The sequence below is a fragment of the Nestor notabilis genome, unplaced genomic scaffold, assembly GCF_000696875.1.
Source record: "Nestor notabilis isolate BGI_N333 unplaced genomic scaffold, ASM69687v1 scaffold3254, whole genome shotgun sequence".
Taxonomy (NCBI): Eukaryota; Metazoa; Chordata; class Aves; order Psittaciformes; family Psittacidae; genus Nestor; species Nestor notabilis.
In genome coordinates, this window is record NW_009924074.1 from 12,389 (window position 1) to 34,705 (window position 22,317).

General features: G+C 37.6%; 1 protein-coding gene across 1 annotated transcript in view; it reads left to right on the forward strand.

Annotated features, from left to right (window-relative positions):
- The first annotated feature begins 9,590 nt into the window (after window positions 1-9,590).
- Window positions 9,591-22,317, forward strand: part of BCHE (butyrylcholinesterase) — a 28,543-nt gene continuing 15,816 nt past the window's right edge. The window contains exons 1-2 of the mRNA XM_010012450.1: window positions 9,591-9,725; window positions 12,734-14,252. Of these exons, the coding sequence (XP_010010752.1) occupies window positions 12,739-14,252 (1,514 nt within the window). The 5' untranslated portion in view covers window positions 9,591-9,725; window positions 12,734-12,738. The remainder of the gene's footprint in view (window positions 9,726-12,733; window positions 14,253-22,317) is intronic.

Below are 22,317 nucleotides of genomic sequence, written 5' to 3' on the forward strand. Positions count from 1 at the left end.
ATGGTTTAGTGTGTGGTGTCCCTGCTCATGGCAGGGGGATTGGAACTAAAGGAGGTCTTTTCCAACCCAAACCATTCTGTGATTCTATGATCCTATGATCCTAATCCCATGTCCATTATTCAAGTGAGGTTTTATCAGGCTGTTTTTTCCTGTCATTATGTTCAGGTGAGGAGGGAGGAAATATGTCTGTCATTCAGCCACTTTATTGAATAAATATCGATTGAGGCACAGGAAGCACGTCTATGCATTCTGCTGTTTAATTGTGTGTGGAGCAGAAATGACCAAGCTGGAAAATCTGCACTTAATACCCACAAATCCTTGGGATCCTGGCTCATATTTTAGCTCAAGTGTAGCATACTAGGTAGACATCACTCACCTGTTGAACAGCCCTTTGATAGCTCATCCCATAGCAATCCTATATCCAGAATACCAGAGATCCCAAAGGAAGAGCTGCTTAAGACAGGGGCTGACTTCCCATGTTTACCCCACATTGCTCAGGGGTAAAAAGCTTTTAGTCCACAGAGTAGACACCAGAGGTTGGGGGTGAATATATATATATTGATATCCTACTGACTATTTAATCATCCAAAATAAATGCATATTTATGTTTATCATCAGTTCTGAAGGCTGTTAGGTACTGGCTGTGCACAGTCCCATTTTCTGCTGGCAAACCAGATGGTCTTTGGGTTTGTTTGCAGAGATGAGTTGGACATGTAGCTGTACATATATATTGGGATGGGAAGTTACCCATGGACACACTGTGGCTGCAGTAGCAGGTAGAGCAGCTTGGTGAGAGCAACAGAATAGCCAATTCTGAGGATGTAGACACTGCAGAGCTTTTTATTTCTTTTTTTCTTTTTTTCTTTTTTTTTTTCCCCTCGGTCTGTAGAAGCTTGAGACTGATCCCATAGACTGAATCCCCATTGTCCATACATCAGGTGTTTAGCGTGAACTAAATTGCTTCTGTCCAGGCACCCACTGCTGAAACACCTCTCTCTACATTAGCTTGAAATCATTTGCACTGGGTCACTTAAGCCCAAAAAGACAATGATTTGGGAAGCATGGAAAAGAGCTGGATCTGTTCACTTGGATTCTTTTTGGTCAAGCATCTTGTTTCCTGTCCATTCTGATATAATTATCTCGACATTATCTGATAAATCTTATTTCTTGCCCATTTTCTCTTGAAACAACTTCCAGGCTTCTCAATAAAGCCCTATTTTATTTTTGTCTTTTCCTATTTCATGCACCAATACATAGTTCTTGCACAGATTTTTATTAATTGTTTTCCTTAGCATTATTTTATTTTACTGTTTTATGGCTTTAGAAAAACTATATTTTATACTCTGCATGTAGGAATGTTGCTGCACATTTTTTGGCAAGACTGAGAAAAGCTGACTGAAAATTGGAGGAGTGGAATGAGAGGAGGAGAAGAGAAAAAGCAGCATAAGAGACTTAGCATATTGCTTCTCACTTTTCACATGGTTAAATGCTGAACACTGGTAAATGTCCTTTCATTGGGGAGGACAGTTCATATATAAGTACAAGTGTGCTTAATCAGAAAGGCAATACCACAAGCACTTGCATTTCTTTGTGTGACATTCAAAATCTTCTATGTTTTCATCAGCTGGTGATGGAAGTTTTTTGCATGAACACAAATTTAAAATAATTTCAATGTTTTAGCTGAGTAAATCTTAGCAAGTCTTAGCAAGCCCTGCACTTTATTCCTCCAGTGGCACTAGGAAATAGACTGACATTTTATTAAAGCTGTGTTCCTGCTCAATAGGCACTGAAAAGCAAACCATGTAAAACTTACTTAGCAGCACCTGCCTGCCTACCTGTGGGTTTTCCTCAGTGCAAGTGAGTCACTGCTTTGGCAAAAATGAAGGCGCATGTTTTTGTGCAATGATATTCCATGTGTGCCTTCTAAATCCATTTTCAGACCAAATCCTCACTACAACCTTTATTATGATTAATTATTGTGCACTAAAGATTCACAGCTGTAGTGGTGGCTCCAAGAGGTACTGGCAGCTCCTGGACAGACTGCTCTGAAGTGCCTTTCCTTCACGATGGTGCATCTACCAGCCCAGGAGCCCAGGACTATTTTGCAGCAACTTCTTTTGAGTTTTGCCAGTGTGACTTAGAAAATATAACCTCTGAATCCCAGGGACTGACTTCTGTTCACTGTGAAAAATGGATGGAAATACTGCTTTTATTCAAGATTATCATCAAAAAGTCTTCAGTCTTTAGTAATATATTGAGAGGAAACCTACAAAACTGCACCTATAAAACTGGGGGATTTAAAACAAATCAAGAATGATGGTGTTCTAAAGTTCTGGGTGTGTGAATGCAAGTCAGTGTTTTTTATGATCTTGGGCACATCTTTCAGTTTCCCAGTATCCTTGGTCTGATAACTTAAATAGACAGTCCTTCAGGTCATGGACTGTCTTTGTGCATTGTGGACTGAACCTGCCTTCAGGCAAAAGTGAGAGAATGAGCAGAGAATTGTAATGTTCCTGCAACTGCTAAAAATGACTTTACTCCCCAGACAAGGTCCTCAAGGTCCATGAATATTTTCCATGCTCCATGGTGCCATGTTCTCTATCAGTGTACTGAAGTTTCCTTTCCTGTTTCAACTTGCTGCAACCCCTACTAAGGAAAAATAGCCTTACAGATTATTTTCAATGCTAAAATGCTACTACATCATAGGGAGAAAGGGACTGGAAAAAGTCAGTGTTGTTTCAGGCTTGTATAATTTCCTTTGTGCAAACAAATGTAAGAGGAAGAAAAGATGAGTTTATGGGTAGTTTAATCTATCAGCAATTTGCATAAGGCAGACTAATCATGAGCAGAATGTAGTGTTAATAAAATAATGAAGATGACTGATGGAGAATAATTCTCTCTTACAAAATAATGTTTTCTCATAGTTATACATTATTGTGTTTTGTCAGAATCAATATGCCCTTAATATTTCTATTTGGATCCTTAAACTTCATATTGAGCATCATATTTTGAACATCATATTACCTTTAAGTTCATGTTATGTACTTAATATATAGACATATAGCAAGACCTGAAGGAGTCTACTGTACTTTACCACTAAGCCACCTGTTCTGACAACTTTGTTTTTAAAGCAGATGGCACTGTGATGAATTACCTGATATTCACCACTCGTGGCATCTTCCTGAAAAATTTGCACAGATGTTTATAATGAGATTTTCATGATTACACAACACTTACACATTCAGAGAATGAAGGGGCCAGGGAGTTTCCTTCTCTGATGGGACTACAACAGTGTTCAGCAGTGTCTGAGCTTTCATGAGCAGAATGGTCTCTGGGCATGACCCTATGGCAGAGATCAGTTGTGCCACTGTGGTAACAAAATGAGCACAACCTCTTCCAAGGTTGTTTGTTTTTCTCAAAGTTGTATTTCTTTCATAAAACACAGAGGTGAAGAGATCAAACCAGCTGTGAATTATAGGGGGAAAAAAAAGGAAAAAAAACTCTGGAATATTCTTCAGTTTCACCCTGATGCAGTCATAGTGAGGAAAAGTAAAACATGTGACCTGATGTTCACCAACATCTACTCTTCCTTCCTCCTGCTTAAACACAGCTACTGAAAAGGTTCAGCCCAGCTGCTTTCATTGCATGTGGGCTGCAGCAACCTCTCAACCTCCTCTCAGACCCATGCAGAGCAACAACAGGGCACAAGTGGATCTGAAGTTTTATCTCATGACAAACACCTATTATTTCTCCTAAAATCTATAGCTGTATCATATTCAGGTGCTGTAACCCATTTATTGGAGATGGGACTGGGGCACTTGTTTCCTCTCTAACTTGTTTCCTCTGTAACTTCCCACCCACAGATCCTAGCAGGTCCTGATGTAAAGCTCAATTCTTTCATTCCTATTTTCAACATGCTGGATAAAATTGAAATCTGAAAACTGCAGTGGCTTAAGATAAACCTTTGAACATCTCTATGGCATTTTCATTAGAGATGTGTATCCCTCCTGTGGATGCAGAAACTGGAAGATGGAGGATCATGTTAGTGATAAGGTCTAAAATAAAGAGTGAGAATTGAGAGAACTGGGAATTGGGAAGAGTTCCCACCTTCCAGATACAAATTCTACTTAGCAAATTCAAATGAGCTCATTTATGCATCAAACTTCTTAGTTATTCATAGAGTTTGAGTATGAGAAGACATGTTATCCTTGTGAACTTCACACTGCTGTCAGTAGGTGATTACCAGCAACCCAGCTTGGTTATTCAGATGTCTTTACATAATTTTAAACAGTTAGACTTTACTATCAGTAGGAAAGAAAAAGGAAACAGAAATGAAAAACAGTTATATTGCAAATTAATTAATCAATCTTCTGCAGAAATCTGTGAAACCTAACTTACAATTTAATTAACTTTATCATGCTCACACAAGATTTCAGCTCTTTGCTGACACTCTAATTTTGCCTGTTTTCTTACTAGCTAGAGAGCAGGCTGAAATAACACCATGCAAGATATATTGTATACACAGTCATTATTTTTTTACTTTCTTTATTGAATCTGATCCCTATATGAGGCAAAATACTGAGTTACATAAAGGTACCATAAAAAATTAAGAGTAAGTGAACATTCAAAAGAAATAATAACAATAATAATACCTTTATCTTTTAACTGGCTGTATTTCCTCTTTGGCTGTGATTTCTCCAAGAGTTTTATAAAAGTACAGACCATAATTGTGCTAATAAAGAGGAAATTATACCTATAATTAGAGTAATAAGGAAAAAGGTACAGCGGATCATAATTGAACCAGTAAAAGGAAAACATAATCATGTTTAATGGCTTATATGAGTGTCAGTGTCTTCTGTATACTTAATAAATTGGTATCCATTTTCATGGTATGTAACTAAGACACTTTTCCTAATATTATCAAATTACCCTTCAAGTCTGTTGCTGGAAACTTCTGCTAGTCCTGGAAGTTCCTCTGGAGTGAGGTTTCTTTGAATAACCAGAATAACAACAGAATTTCAGACAGGTCTGACAACCAGATGCAATCACCTGTAGCAACACTTAAGCTCTCTCCAGGCTTGTTTAGGGTGTCCCTGTTTTACATCCATGGATATTCAAAGGTGTTGTGTGCAGTACCAAGTATGAGATTTGCAAAAGAAAGACAGAAGGAGGAGAAAGGTGTAACCTTTCGGGGTCACACTATTTGGGAATGGAAAGATGCTCTACAAGTAAGGGAAATTATTTATTTCCTAATATACACAGTAGAATAACATGAATGCAAGCCCCAAAGCTGAGCATCAGTAGTTCCTTGCTGCTGCTGAACTCCCATCTTTTGTGTTTTTTACATGAAGATTCCACAGCCTTCAGCTTTGCTGTTTTAACTTCTAAGTCCTTGAGTGGCTAACTGTCTCCATCTTGGCAATCTTACAACTGTGGCAATTTTACCTTTCATATCTTGTACAGATTGAGTTTACTTGTTTTCCTCACAGCTTTTTCTCACAATTTAGTGGTTTTCTCAAAGATTTGAGCCAAGGTCATTCAGATGTTCAGTGAAAAAACTCAGCCAAGGATGAGAGACAGCCAAGCTCTCCCTCAGGATCTTACCAAGGTTGGATTTCTTAAAAACCTCCCCACATTTTCATACCGATGATATTTCACATAGTTTAGCTATAATTTGCCTTTTGATTTTCCCCTCAGCTACTAAAATATGCTCCAACCCTGGCGGTGTTCAAGTCCAGGTTAGATAGAGCCTTGGGCAACATGGTTGTCCTGGGTTCAGCTACAGCAGTCATTTTTTCTCCTTCTCAGTAGCTGGTGCAGTGCTGTGTTTTTGACTTTCAGTCTGGGAACAATGCTGATAACACCTATGTTTTTAGTTGTTGCTCAGTAATGTTTACTCTGACCAAGGACTTTCTCAGTCTCATGCTTTGCCAGAGAGGAGGGGAAGCCAGGAGGAAGCAAAGGCAGGACACCTGACCCAAACTGGCCAAAGGGGTATTCCATACCACAGCACGTCATGCCCAGTATAGAAACTGGGGGGAGTTACCCGGAAGGCCAGATCGCTGCTCGGGTCGGGCTGGGTATCGGTCGGCGGGTGGTGAGCGGTTGTGTCCTTTTCCCTTGTTATTCCTCTTATCATTATTATTGGTAGCAGTAGTGGTTTGTATTATACCTTAGTTACTGGAGAGCTGTTATCTCAACTCGTGGGAGTTACATTCCTTCGATTCTCCTCCCCATCCCTCCGGGAGCGGGGGGAGGAAGGAAAAGGGGGGGAGTGAGCGAGCGGCTGCGTGGTTCCAAGTTGCCGGCTGGGCTTAAACTACGACAATGGTTTAGGGTGAGGTGACTGCCCATGGCAGGGGGGTTGCAACTGGACGATCTTAAGGTCCTTTCCTACCCAAACCATTCTATGATTCTATGATTTTACATGCTATTAGCATGTAAATATTTCCTCACACATGCACACACTTCATATGTGATATCCTTTACTTTTTTGCAAAGCTTTTCATCCCAGTTATCTTTACAGGAGCTCAGTTGCTCTTTGTGAGGCTGTAGTTGGCTTGGAAGGACAGTATCAAAGCTGGTGAATGGGACTCTCCACATGCAAGTAGACCTTGAAAGCTCAGAATCTCTCTTAGATTTCTCAGATTGATTAGGTACATCCTGAAGATAACCCAGAATGTGCATAATTTAGGATATTAATAAGTGTAAAGATCTGCATATGCTTAGGAAATATCCTAAAGGGCAGTTTAATAATGAACTATATCATAACAAAGATGTTTGATAATTCTATAGTATGTATTTTTTAAATTCTCTATGCTTCTTAGCCTACCAAATAACAATCTTTTCTAGAGCTGGCCTTTGCTTTAATTTCTTAAAAGACTTGGACATCTTGCATATAAAAATTCCTACATCAGTGTGACATTTGTTTCATATGTACATGTACACATTATATAATGAAAAGACATTTTTATCTTTGGTGGTGACATTTAAGAACCTCTCCTGCAATAAAAATTTACATAACCCCCCAGAACCCCCATAGGTAGGTAGATAGAGCTATCTAAAAGTGCTAGTATATGTACATATATATATGTATGTATAACAGAATTTATATTTGTGTATACACACACATATATATATATGTATGGCGTTCTATCTGCTGGTTTGTACCTCCTTTCCTTTCAAGCTCCCAAAGGAAAACTGAGAAAATGACCACTCTACACAGAATTACTAAAGGCATTAAATGTACTTAATCTCTCATTTTCTCACAGGTATTTTTAGTAAGCTAAGTAATAACCAAAATAAGTGTTTCCTCTCACAGCAAACAATTGTAAAACTTTAATTTATATGTTAATTTTTTAATTAAAGGAAAAAAATATAGAAAAGGGCTTAGTTTTCTTTAAAAGTACAGCAAAATAGTCTAACATTAGACTGAAGTATAATAGTCGAGAAGTACAACACTCTAAACAGTTTGTCCTAATGCCCCCCTTCCCGGAAGACATCCATGTAAACCCAAGGCTGAACTCAGCATATTCTACCACCTGAGAAACGGCCTGAAACAGTTGATTCATTTATCCCAGGGTCACCTTCTTGGAGTCCATAGAAATGCTCCACATTTTGCATTTAGTAAATGTGTCTGCATCAGAGCAGGGAGCTGTTTCAGGTGCCCCCAACACTGTACTTGAGGAGCAGAGAGGGGTGAAGAGAGGGAAGGGGAGCAGTGGTGACAGCTGATGTAGGACAACATGGACATTGGTGGAAAACAGATGAAACCTGAAACAGCAGTTTTAGTGTTTGAGTCTCCTACTGTTTCTCTACTGCTCAAGGCAGCAATGAGGGTTGAGAATACAATGGTTTGCCATAAGCATCATAAATGTTTTATTTAATAGTGGCCTCTAACATGATTTTGGGCTTATGTTTCATTCCTCTGATGTCATAGAAATGAAGCAAATGTGTGTCACCTGGCCACATTTCCAAATGGGTGCAAGAGGCATTAGATGAAGCCAGTGAATGCACATGTCAGAGAACATTGAACACTGCCTTTATTTAAAGAGCACAACTTAGCTTTTCCTACAGGAAACTGCATTTGAAAAGTTGTGATCAGCAAGAGTTGCCACTACGGATGATTTCAAATCAATCCTATGTTGTTATTAAATATTTCTATTTATATTACTGAGATAACAATCTTGGCTAAGGATTCTGAATTCCCAACTACCACATATATTGGATACTTCCATACTGAAAGCTTAAGGATTTATAACATGGTTTAATCTTAGACTGGGACATACTATCTCCAATGGACATGTCCCTGCAATATACCTGCTGAATGTCTTATCCTAAAGGTAAACAGTAAAATTAATGGAAGAAACTGAATGAACATGCTTTCTTAAGCTTTTCTGTATTGAAACACTCCCTCACATGCTAGCTTTTAAAAATAATTTGTAGTCTCCATATTAATGTCTATAAACTTCATACTTAACTTTTTATTTCTGCTTTATTCCTGTTCTATTCATTGCCAAATATTGCTTTTGTGTAATTGAAACAGAACTGTAGCTTGATTATTAAACAGAGAGAATGTAATTGTCTTCAGCTCTAATTGGGTAAGCAAAAGCTCTCAGTAGAAGTAAACCTGAAACAGTGGAAAAGTTTCTTTTTTTTAAGAGCAGAACTGGAGAGACAATGCTAGGGGCCCAGCAGCCTCACCACCAAGGGGTGGTGTTCTGGTTTCATGTGGTGGCTTAGGGACGTGGGTTTGACAGGGCATTTTGCAAGGGGGTGTATGCAATTTATTTATCTTTTCCGCCCTTCTTCTCTATTCTGCCTTCATTTATACCTCAAAATATCTGCAATTTAAATATTCCCCCTGTGTTACGGGACATGTCTGTAGCTGCAACCTAGACAGCTCTAACCTGCAGTTTAGGCTGTTTTTTCTTAAGTGCTGTATTGTAGTGGAAACAATGCTTAAAAGGTTCAGGCAAAAGGAAGGTATCAGGTGTACTAAGCAGCATGAGTGATCTTATATTTGAAGCCTCAGAGGAGGGAGAAAACAGCGTGTGACACCATATGGGTACCATTTTTAACCCTAACATCAGAAGAGGACAATGAAGCTTTCTGTTGTATCCTGCAGATGGCCATGAGTCAAGTAATGCAACTGATGCTTGGCAGTTGTTGACATGTTTATACAGAGGACACTCCTTTTTTATCTGTCACAGTTGCTTAAACCCCAAAATAACTCCTTATCTTACAGTGAAAAGTTTGAGGTACTTTAAAATGGTGCTAACCTTGAGCTGTACCACAGCAAAAAAGTGCAGGTGAGATCGGTGCTCTAAGCAAGATGAAGGAAAAAGAGGAGGGATTTTATTATATTTATAATTTTGTTTATCTTTCTAGATTTAAAATTTGTTGCTCTGTGCTAAGAACAAATCACTATCTGTTCCCTTTCCCGTAGAAGGTCATTCCTTACTTTCTCCAAAATGGGTTTCTTTCTGTAGCATTTATACAACTATACCATTAGCCTTAGAGCGGATGTCAGACTGTAAGGAACGGCTGCCTGCAGATCAAGTTGCTGTTGCCAACTCTCGCGAGCTTTGTGTCAGAAACAGTTGATTATAATGTCAGTACTGTCCAATTTACGGGCTGAAGCAGCAGCTGCACACTGCATTTTCCCTGACGTGTTCAAAGATCCTGACTCTTAAAAACTTTGTAGTTCTTGTAATAGAAGTGGGGTAAGTGATTCTCTATTTACACATCTCTGTCTGCCAGATTAATTTACAGTTCATCTTGATTTGCATGGGGATTGGGAACTTTTAAAAGCTCTGCCCATTTGTTGCTCTCTTGGGAAAACTGCTCTGCAAATGGAACGAGTAAGCAGGCGTGCGTATCAGACCTTGGCATTATCCGAGGGCTCCTGGGCTAAGTAAATTAAGCTAAGCTAGAAATCACTTATTAATTCAACTATCTTTTCTATTTAAATAGTGATTATATAGTCTTGTGTATAGATTTTTTGCCTGGGTAAAGATTTGCAAGGAGAAGAAATAGTCATTGAAATAAATAGCGTTCCCTTGCTGAATAAGAATACAAAAGTATAGTCTGTTTAACTTTTGCTGGAGGAAAGTACGACAGCATCAGTTTTTTAAAGTATGCAAATACATTATATGATATATCTCTGCTCAGTTAATGCTGATGAGCTAAAGCAATCTTCTGACCCTTTTTTTCCCATAGTAATAATCAAGTAATGTTTCTTTTGCTCAGTGTGCTTTATGTTGTTGAATTTGTTTTAATGAAACATTAAAACCTTATTAAATGTAATATTTGCCATATATACAAGGTGTAATAATAATCCTCTGTCTCTTTCTACTTTTGTTAATATTAGCAGAGTAACTTGAGACAAGTGCTCTTGTTCAGCAGTACAAAATTTCTGCATTTTTCAGGCTTGATCTATTTAAAGTTTTTTGTTTAAAATGCTACCTGTTCTTTGTAAGAGCTAATTAAAATTAACTTTTTGTCTTTTTTCTTACTAAGATTCTTGTCTAAAACTTCTTAGGGTGAAAATTTATGCTTCTGTGTTTTGCAATGCTACAGTGTTTTACTCCCATCCCTTTCATTTTTAATTAGTAGGAAAGTAAAGAGGGGAATTAATTTAATTACTATTTGGATGTCGAAAGCTTTAGGAACTTCAATATCTCTTGCTTTTCTTAGGGTCATTTTCTCTTTTTCATAGTGCTGAAGTTTGAAATTTCATTATTTCCAGCTTGGTTTTGAGGTTTGGTCCTGAGTGGTATTTAGAAGTGTATATGTGAAGAAAGCCAGTGTCAGCGAAACAATGGACTTACAGAAATTACTTCTGCTATCTCATGGTCCAGTGCATTGGATGCTTAAGTACCAGATCTTACATTTCTCACAGCCACCCCAATTGCCTTGGTTGACTGTGAGACAGGGTGAAAGAGTTTAGCCCTAAACTAATCCTTACACAACATTCTTCACTCAGCCTTTAAAAGATTTTATGACAGGAATGAATGGAAAAATGACTGGCGCATAGAGATAGGAGCTAAAGAGCAAGCCTCTGCTTACTCAATCTCGTCAGGAGCTGCTGGACCATGTGAGTCATCCAGATTGACTACTCATGTCTCTAAAGTTTAGCATACATGGGAGCATTTGTTTCTGAAGTCTATTGCCCTCATTTACTATCTTATCTTTTTTCTTTTTTTAATAAAAAGACAAGAGCATAAATGCTTATGTTTTCTAAAATTTATCTATTTTCTACCTGTTCGATGATAAAAATATTTTCTCTGAAGTTTCTTCCTACTCCTTTGATGCTATCTCAAAGTTAGGAACTTCTTTGCGCACAATCTTTCTTTCCCCCCCTTCAGCTTCCCCCTCTCCTCCCCCCTCCATTTTCTTAGTTCATTTCCAAGAATACGCAAACAAGCAGGAGAAGCTCAGATTAAGCCACAGCTGTAGTTTCCACAGAAATTAGCCTAGTTCCTTTTAAGGACACAAGTGCTTCTCATTAACAAAGAATAGCCTGTTTAAAGTGGCAGGACAGAGTACACTATGTACGATAAAGCAACAAGCAAAACATAGGAAGGAGCTTTGTTGAGCATTTTCAAATATGTAAGCCATAGAAATAGGTTTTTGCAAATAGTCTTTTCCTGAGTTTTCACATTCAAGGGAAAGATACTGGGGGTTTTATAGCATTTAAAAATGATGGCGTAAATAGGACTATTAGCATGCTTAAATGTGGTACATAATAAACATCTATACCCCTAGCTTTACGATATTAGTTATCATTGAAATTTCTCAGGAAGCAAACACCAGGCCATAATTAAATCATTGGGCACCACCTACATATTTTAAAGAAAACCTTGGCTTGTTAGCATTTTAATGTTAATTCTAAGCAGTAGAAGTGTGACTACTTTTCATTACTATGGTGGTTATAACCTTGGTTAAGTTGCTTTAGAGAAAAAAGATCTTGAAAGAAATATTCTGTTTAGGTCTCGGTGTAACTCTGTACGCCAACTGACATTCAGTTCAGAAGTCCTTCATGTACTTCACTTGTTAAAGTACTTTCAGATCTTGCAGCATAGGAGTAGGACAGTGAAATTACCCAGTGCTTTGAGTTTATAGCAATGCCATCTCAATGGCATCTACTGTGACACAAGCATATAGTTCAAAACTTATGTGTACCTGGAAATCCTTGGATTAAAACTGGGCTTCAAGCTTCTTTTCAGTGCACATGCGATGAGTGTTTATGTGTGGAAAAGTCTGTGCCTAATGATGTTTATTATCACTATTGATTTGAGAATACAAATTGCCAGAGCAACCTCTAACAGATTAATGGCTAGTCAGGCATGTCATTTTCTGTCACAGATCAAAAAATGTCTTGTTTGTCATGCCAGTGGAAATGTAAGTGGTTAAGTCATCTGCTAACAGAAGTGGTCAGAATTGGTTTATATGACTTCACCTTCCCTAGTCTGTCTTCTTCAGTTCTATGGGGTCTTTTTTAGCAACAGAGTTTATCTGAAGTATTGTAACAAATAGTAAATACTAAATGCAGTCTTCACAACACAACTAACAAGCATTTATGATTAAAGACTTTTGAGCTTCATACAGCAGCACCACGTTATTTTCAATGCCCTCAGGACGATCTACATCCCTTTTTGACTAAACTGTTTTGGCTCTGGTACTAATATATTGCAATACTAATTCTGAATTTCTTTTTCCTGTGTTTCAGGCATCATGGTTTGGACAAATGGCACAAGTGTCTATGTGAGATTTCTTATGTGGTTTCTTCTGTATATGTTTGTCAGGAAGGTAATGCCTGAAGATAACATCATTACAACCAAGAAAGGCAGAGTCAGAGGGGTGAACCTGCAGGTACTGGGGGGAACTGTGACAGCCTTTCTTGGAATACCTTATGGACAGCCACCCATTGGTAAACTGAGATTTCAAAAACCCAAGCCTCGTGAGAAGTGGTCAGATGTATGGGATGCCACAAAACACGCAAGCTCTTGTTACCAGCTTATAGATACAACTTATCCAGGATTTCCTGGATCAGAGATGTGGAATCCAAAAACTAACCTAAGTGAAGACTGCTTATACCTTAATGTATGGGTCCCTTCTCCCAAACCCAAGAACGCAACTGTCATGGTGTGGATATATGGTGGTGGTTTTGAGACTGGGTCAAGTTCCCTACCAGTTTATGATGGCAAGTTTCTGGCCAGAGTAGAAAGAGTCATTGTAGTTTCCATGAACTACAGGACTGGTGCATTAGGATTTTTGGCTTTGCCAGGAAACGAGGAAGCTCCTGGAAATGCAGGTTTATTTGATCAAAGATTAGCACTTCAGTGGATCCAGGAGAACATACCAGCATTTGGAGGCAATCCAAAAAGTGTGACTATATTTGGAGAGAGTGCTGGCTCGGCTTCTGTCAGCTACCATATCCTTTCTCCTAAAAGCCATCCTTTATTCACAAGAGCCATCATGCAAAGTGGATCTGCAAATGCCCCTTGGGCTGCAATAACAGCTTCTGAAGCCAGAAACAGAACAGTAGCTTTAGCTAAACAACTCCAGTGTCCCACCAGCAATGAGAAAGAAGTAATTCTCTGCCTCAAAGACAAGGACCCAAAGGATATAGTGGAGAATGAAATTTTTGTTGTAACATATCACTCTCTTTTACAAATATTTTTTTGTCCAACTGTGGATGGTGATTTTCTCTCTGACATGCCAGAAACATTGATTGAGAATGGCCATTTCAAACAAACACAGATCTTAGTTGGTGTTAATAAAGATGAAGGATCAGCATTTCTAGTATATGGAGTCCCTGGCTTCAGCAAGGATAGTGATGGCTTGATCAATAAAACAGAATTTGAAACAGCTTTAACTGTGTCCTTCCCAGAAGCAAGCCAACTTGCAATAGAATCAATCATTTTTCAGTACACAGATTGGGAAAATGAGCAAAAGCCAGAACAGTACCGTGATGCCATGGATGATGTTATTGGTGACTACAACATAATATGTCCTGCAATAGAATTCACAAAAAAGTTTGCACAACTAGGGCACAATGCGTTCTTTTATTTCTTTGAACATCGATCCTCAAAGCTCCCTTGGCCAGAGTGGATGGGAGTAATGCACGGTTATGAGATCGAGTTTGTGTTCGGATTGCCCCTAGAAAGAAGAGCGAATTACACCAAAGCTGAAGAAATCTTAAGCCGGTCCATGCTGAGATACTGGGCAACTTTTGCAAAAACTGGGTAAGTTTACTCTGGAAGTTTGTTTGATTGGTCAGATGCTTGTTGTTTCACAGGCAGAAAAAGCTTAACTCTTTTGGTGGTAATTTTAAGCCTGATGAGAATGATGAGGAAGGACTAATTGTTCAGCTACCCAGAATTCCTATTTTAGTTCTGATAAAAACACTGTCTTAGTAAAACAAACTGTTGATGTATAGCTTACTGTATTGGATCAGTTGGATGAGCTTAAGAAAACAATGTGTATCCACCCATAAAAGCAAATGCAAACCTTTTTTTTTTTTTTTTTGCCATAGCATCAGTTGTTACAAAGGAAGCTGATGGTTTAAAGTTTTAGAAACAAAATATTTTAAATTCTAGGAATGACTTCCAACAGTAAATGTAAAAGCAAAACATTTGATTTCCTTTAAGAAATTTCCTTTAAGTACTTGGTCAGAACATGTATGTGTATAATATGGAAGTATATCATCTTCACATGAAGTGATTGGGATTGCAGGATGTTCTTTTCAAAAAGCCTATCTTCCTGTGTGTATTGGAAGTATGTCTGGGTTCACTGAAGCAGATGACAAATCACTTGCTATTTCCATTAAACTAATCTTTAAATGAAATATGTTCTAGCCTGTATAAAAAGCAAATAACCGTATTTCATTTGGATGTTTGAAATGGATTAAATACAGCTCCTCATTAGGTCTATTTAGCTGGCATCCAAGAGAAGTAAGACAGCCCTCACTCTGCTTGGCAGGGTTGTAGAGCTCTCAACACAATATTCAGTCTGAAATGAAAACATTTCAGTGTGGTAAGAAAAACAGCCACTGCTACAGTCACATATGATTAGTCTCAAGGCTGAAAGCCTGATGGGGTGGGAAGGTAGTTTGCCTTCCCAGGAGTTTGGTTTGTGCTCTCTCCTAAGAAAATTATATATATAAAAATCTATACATATGAGAACATACAATCACCCTTTAAATTGTTTCATTTACTTTCACTTTATTCACACTTTAAATTGTTTCATTAACTCAAATGTTTAAATCCTGCATTAATTTTATTTCCATGGTGCACTTTTCTTTTGATTTGTGAAGGACACATAGATTTGTAAAGGCTGAAATCAATTTTGGAACAAAGTGCCAGGGTGAACTAACAGCTTATTTTTATGTTTTTGTTTTGTTGGGGTTTTTTTTAAACAGATTTGCTTTTCAACAGGTGTGATTGATTGTTTGCCTTGATATGTAGGAATGCATCTGATAGATTCCCAAGATGAAGTCTGCATAATGAGGTCAAGTAAAGCTTGGTAACAATTCCTGCTCATGAAGACATGCTATGACAACACTGCTTTGAACCTCGTGTCATTAGCCCTTTAGTGGAGAGCAAACTGAGTGAAGGCTCCTAATTACACTGTAGCTTTACAACCTGTCCTGCAGGAGTTTACAATGAGGATCTTACAGCAGAGACAACAGATCTTTCCATTAAACAGAACTATTTCTTAGTAGGAAAACAGAAATTCAAGTCTATACCAGATTTTGCAGAACAATATTTACATTTCTGTGAAGTATTGTAGATTATATAGATATATATAACTTCTATGTATATAAGTATATAATTTTTATGTATACATATATATATTAAAATCTCAATAACCTGCCGTGCAAAGTAGAGTACACTGTCTCTGTCACTGTAGTTAGCTAAAATTAGACAACATAAGGTACATTCAGGTTTCAGCTTATAGAAGACAGTCCCATCATCTAGTCTGATTACCATCTGCATAATAGATTAACCTACAGATTGAATTTCAAGTGGTTTCCACAGCAAACAGCAAATAATCCCTTCCTCTGCCTCCACCTTACATACCAAAACCATTAGGATTATGGTAAACAATATAATCATGCAATTTATGTAACAGTAAAAGATCAGATCAGTATTAACTCATTATGTGACACTTTCCTCATCTTTCAGAACACAGACCCCTAAGGCTCTGTAACACTTTACTCATAGTATATAATAAAAATTCTTAATAATTCCAAAAGTAATATAATAGGTGATCCTTGTTTTCCTGACACCTTTGACCACACAGTAAACATTTATAAAGAAATGGGGAAGCCCCATTTGACATACTGTTTATTGTAAATTCTAGCATGATCGAAGGGCAAGCATCTGAGAGGAAAATTACTTCATCGTTGATGTCTCCAGTAAATGAGGAGAAAATCAAGCAAAAAGATGAATATCAGAAATATTTTACAACATAATTTTTAGTGAGGGTGTTTGACCTAATATTCTGGTATGCAGAAGTACAAAAGTAGCAGGGAGGGAAGAGCAGGAAAGAAGATACAAAGGAGTCAAGAAAAACCAAAAGAGGTTGTTTTTCTTCTGGTACTTTCTGGTTGGTGGAGACTGAGAGGCAGCTCAGCTCACCACATGCAGAGCTGCTTCTCACAAGGGGTCTTCAAGCCCATACTTTGACCCTAATGATCTCTATTTTTCATTCTACATAAGCACTAGGAATAAAAATCGTGATGTGAAAATTCAAAGGTATTCCCTGTAGGAGCATTTTCTGTTTCTGTCATGGTTTAACCCCAGCCAGCAACTAAGCAGCATCCAACCAGTTGCTCACCTTCCCACAGTGGGAAGAGAACTGAAAGAGTAAAAGTGAGAAAACTCATGAGAAATACATAATGTAAGAAGAAAAGATGCTAGGGAGAAAAAGAGAACTGACTCCTTCAAAGGATCCCAAGAGTACGTGAAATTCTTAATTTCTACATTTCTCAGTAAACAAAAGAAGACTTGTCAGCCAGTCCAAGAGTTTCTCCCTCAACCACCATACCCATCAATAGCTGATGCCATTTTCCAAGTCTCTATGCTCTTCTTATTTCACATCCTTGCTAAAAAAAAAAAACCCACAAACTAGTGATAACAGTCTATTTTGCTGGAAAAATAAAAGAGATAAATATTTTCTCTTTTTGAATATGAATGGGGAATGGGTAGTATAGATGATTCAACAAGAGATGTGAACAGACATTTTATCTGTAATGCTTGAAGTTAGATGCTGACTTTATACACAAATATCTCTCTTCAGATATTTGAGATACACTCAAGGGAATAGTGTCATTTTTTAGGAATCTGAAATATATTTATGAGGTCTGTAACATTCGTGAAGACCTTCCCAAAATTTTTTTTGGCAATAAGCTTTTCAGTTAGGAGATTCCCTGCAGATTCATTATCCAGAATAGGATTCAGCAGCTTAGGAACCCCTTGGAACTATGGATACAGTAACTACCTCTGTTACTGCACACAGGGACAGGCTGCTAATCACTGCCTGCAGCATTTGCCTGTGTAAATAATGTTACTTCATATTGCATAGTCTGAGAAAAAAGAAAAATAAAAGTAAAAATTAAAAAAAAAAACAAACCCAAAGATATTACTTCAACTGCTGTTCAAGCAGTTAACACAACAGCTTGAAGAAAGTACAGATCAGTAGTGATGTTTAGGATCAAGCCTTTGGATTATTTCTAGCTAATAATGCTCAAAGATAGACCACAGGACACAGGTAAGCACCCACCATGGAGATGTGGTTAAGCACACTGGCAGCATGGGTAACCTACCCTCAGGTACACACTCCCCAGCTGATCCTTGTATTTAAGAACATTGGCAGTTGAATATCAATTGTTAGCTTTCAAATGATTTGACAAAATTCCAGATGTCATGAAAATTAGACAGGCAAAGAGGTGTGGCCAAATGATATTCAGGCTCAGTAAGATTATGTTTGTGTATAAGTAAAGTTCATTTTAACAACACTAAGTCAGTTTGCAGTGGCCTTCTGAGTGCTTTCTATCACACTTTATTTTAAGCTATATGACTGGTGAAAGAATTTAAATTTCTCTTTCTAAACACTTTTAAAATTAATTTCTCTGCTGCATTTTTGTTATTCTTCAGAAAGCTTTTGAAAGTAGGTGACACTAACAGGTACTGTCAATCATAAGCAGCAGAATGCTCTGCTAACTCTAGTGAGAGGAAGTTTTATTTATTATTAAAAAAATATATGGCATCTCAATCAGTGGGTACGAGGTTAAGCCTTTTGCATTACTTTATTCATTAGATTTGGTACCTGTATTCTTTAGACATGAGTGACATAAAGTGACAAGGAGACAGACAAATCAGATGAGATGAAAACTCAAACAATAATGTAGTGAAACATACAAAGATAATATTTTTAAGGCTTTGGGAAAAAATTTTTTGGCTAAAAGGAAACTGGCAAAACTTGTCTCACTGCGAGTTTTACAACTGCTGAAACAAATCTTTACAGCTTTTCCTATAAAGTGAAGACTTTGAAATATTTTCTTCTGTATTTTAGGGGAATTTGTGAGGCTTTGATTGTTCCACTAAAGCTCCGAAGTACTTTGCCTGGTTATTATTGCCTTCCCTGATGTTTCACTGGTAGACATATAATAAATTTCAGTGCTTTTGTTACCAACTTATCACAACATGTTTATAGAGAGTAGTTTCAGAGCAGTGAGAACAAAAACAGCCTCATATAGAGTCCAGACAGCACATTGAACTCGGGACCTATATGCTCTATGTATGGAAAGCAATGAATATACTGGGAGAAAAAAGTAAAAAGCTCCAACCACTTTTAATTTTCTAATACTTTTGAAACTGGGAAATTTTATGTACCACTAAACCATTTAAAGGTAAGAAATCTACTGTGAAAGAAATCTATTTCTTCCTAAGATTACCCCATGTTCACAGGACAGAGAGATACTCAGCTGAGACCTGGCGTTGGTCCTCACCAGCTCTTCAAACGCGCCGAAGCTTAGAACAGTGGGATCAAGACAAGACTTTCCCTGAGGCTACTGCTTCTGGCATCTCATGTTCATCTAGAATAAGTCATTTGTCACCTTAACTAGTGATTTGACTGGATCAGGTCAAGAATCCAGAAAAAAAAATTTCTGGGTGTGAAGCAAAAAACAAAGAAGTATAAATGAAGCATGAGAGATTTTTCTAAAAGTACAAAAAGATACACTGAAAGTCTGAATTTCCAATTTTAGGAAAAAGCGAAGATCTAATATTGACCCAAAAGGGCAGATGCATTCTCATGCTCACTCTTTCATGGGAATAATTTGAGCCACGGAAAAAAACTTGTGGAAATCATAGCCATGAAAAATATTATTCCTATTTCTCCACCTTTACTTTTGGTTTTGGGGTTCTTAAAAGAGACTCATCATCTTTCCAGGGTCCACACGTATTGTTATATTCAGAAGCAGTAATGGACACATTTTTTTAGCAATCTATTTGGAAATAGTGCATCATGGAAAAAATCAGCAACTAGAGAGCTGCATTTGGCAGCTATCTCTCTCTGGCCAGAGATAATGTAGGATTAAGGATTACTTTCCCAACATCATAACTTTTGCAGGCATGTAAACATGTGGTTGCAAAAGTCACTGTGAAATTCTAATTAATGGTAACCCACAGTTGATCCTCTTTTTAGGGCACTCTTCTTTTGTGTTGCTTTTCTGCAGCTTAGTCCTTGTTTTAGCATCGAAAGACAGAAATCGAAGTTTAAAAGGTCTACAAACCCCATTTTTCCAGGTGGTTCTGGAACACTAATATGAAGTTCTAGTAAGAAATTTCACATGAAGAATGGAAAACTTTTGGTACACATTTTAATTTACTCCCTAGCGCAAGAGATTGGCTTGTTTCAGGGAAGTGGCAAAGGGGAGAAAAGAGGAAATGAGGAGCAGTAGAGGTTACCTAACACCATATTTCTGAAGGTAGCTTAATATGGTGTTTAATATTTTTTTCAATCAGCTGCAAGAGAAGTCAGTTGTGTGTAAATGTAGTTAGCAATTTAGTCACAGGATTTGTGAAATTCTGTCCCCACAAATCTAGAAGCTGCATAAGTAGAAATCAGGCATTTCATGCTGATTAGTGGTGTTACACAACTATATGCTAGCACAGATGTAAAATTAAAAGCCACCATCGTCTGCTTTCCCAGACATCTCTGGCTGCCATCTGTGTTCTCTACCTTTCCTTGAGGAAACATAAGGAAATTTCATACCATATGAACTCTAAAGAGTGTTATCTCAAGTTTACACCAGAGAGATCCTTTTTCTATTGGAGCTGCTGCTCTTCAAATACTGTAATTCTTATTTTAACTAATGAAGTTTCAAATATCTGCCTCTCACGAATGTTATTCACCATGGTGTTCTCAAGAAGTAACCTCCAAGTGAATTTTCTATACAACTGGAAATTCTGAGAGGTTTAACAGTTGGGTTGGGTTTTTCTTCTTAGTTTTGAAGTAGCCTGCATACTATAATTTCCACAAAACCCCCTTTAATTTTGAAAGAGAATGACTTTGTGTAGGTTCAGATAGCCTTCCCTCTTTGCATACTATGTCTTCTTCAGAACATGCCTTTCATGACTTTCAGTCCAAATTTCTGGTATTTGGAGATCATCCTCTTGGTGTAGTTCAAATCAGATTCAGAGGATGCTATTAATGCTCGGATATAATTTGAATTTGTTTATCAAGAAAAGTTACAGGTAACTTCCACTTCTAAAACTCAAACCTACAATGAATTTATAACAGAGATAAGAAAATAAATTAATCTTTTTTTTTTTTTTTTTATTTTAAAGATCTTTTGGCAGGAGTTACAGACACAATATCTTCTTACTTACATTCCCCTTCATGAAGAACCAGTGTTTCTGTTTCAGGTGAACCAATAACACATATACATATTACTGAAAGCTACCTAATAGTTTCATTTAGAGGACTGCTCCATTTGGCCTAGATTAGATAGTAGATGAAGTTTGTGACTCATGTTCTTCCTACTAGTCACAGATATAAAGCAGTAGTGGAAAATATCAAGAAAAATGCTACTACGATCAAGTCTATCAGAACACAATGAGTCTAGATTATTTTATTCGGTACAGGGCTATGTGAAGCATTCGTCTTGAAAAGAAATCATGATTAGGGCAATTACAATTGAAAATAAATCTCAAACATTATGTCCTAGAATGGTATCCACCACACAGTCTGTATTGAAAATTTGTTCTCTAGAGATAAGGAAAGCATTGAATCCATTTATCTAACAATTTCTGAGTGCCTGGGAAGAACTCTATTGATGGAGAGAAAGCAAGAAATGGAAACAGCAACCATGTACATACAAGCATGGTATTCACTCTTTTTCATGACCAACGGGGCTGAAAAATTTTACCAAATCCACTGGGAATTTAAACCACAGGATTAATAGTTCCACAGCAATAAAAACATTTTTCTCTCCCTTTACGCACACTCTTTACGTTTGTCCCAAGGAGCAATTCTGGTTAAGATTCTGTGTAAGTTTATGTTTTTCCAGGTCAAGAGGAGAAGTAAGGTTGTGGAAGAGATAAGACAGTTTCAGAGGATGAGTAAAAGGGCAAGTGCCATGTGCCTTCCTGTCTACTTATTCTTTTATTTACCTTCTACAGAAATGACTTCCTCGTCCAAGGTCTCAGTAGGGTTCAGCACCTTCTTCCATTTACAAATAGCCCTCTTCAACCCCTAAAAGTGAGACTAAAAGGTATAGTGTCATTTGATTTCTTGCTGCAGCCAAGAGTGAGAAAAAAAAACCCAAAACAAAAAACTCCACAGCTTTGAAAAGCAGTTTTTGAAAGCTAAAATTTGTACTCTAAGAAAGGGCATAAGGACCTTACAAAATACTTTATTGGAACATCATAAAAAAAACCAGGAAGGAGGGAAAAAATGTTCCTTTAGAATAAAGAAGGACTAAACCATAGTATTGCCTCTCATGTATATTCAAAAGTGACATCAATATGAACTGTGAATATTCACAGTAGAACCTGGAGTCCTGGAGAAGGTGTGAAATCATCACTGTGAATTCTGTCCAGGAGGAGAGAAGCTTCTTTTGTAAACAGCTACAGGTATTTCTCCAGCTGAGACCTGATCCAATGCTTTTGAAGTCAATCAACCTGTACCATCTGTTTGGATGTGGATCAGCTCCTAACTAGTAAGTTGACTCACCTAAAAAGGTGCTGGGCTGGTCTTCAAACAGCATGCAAAATAACGCATCCAGTGCAAGGCATGTTA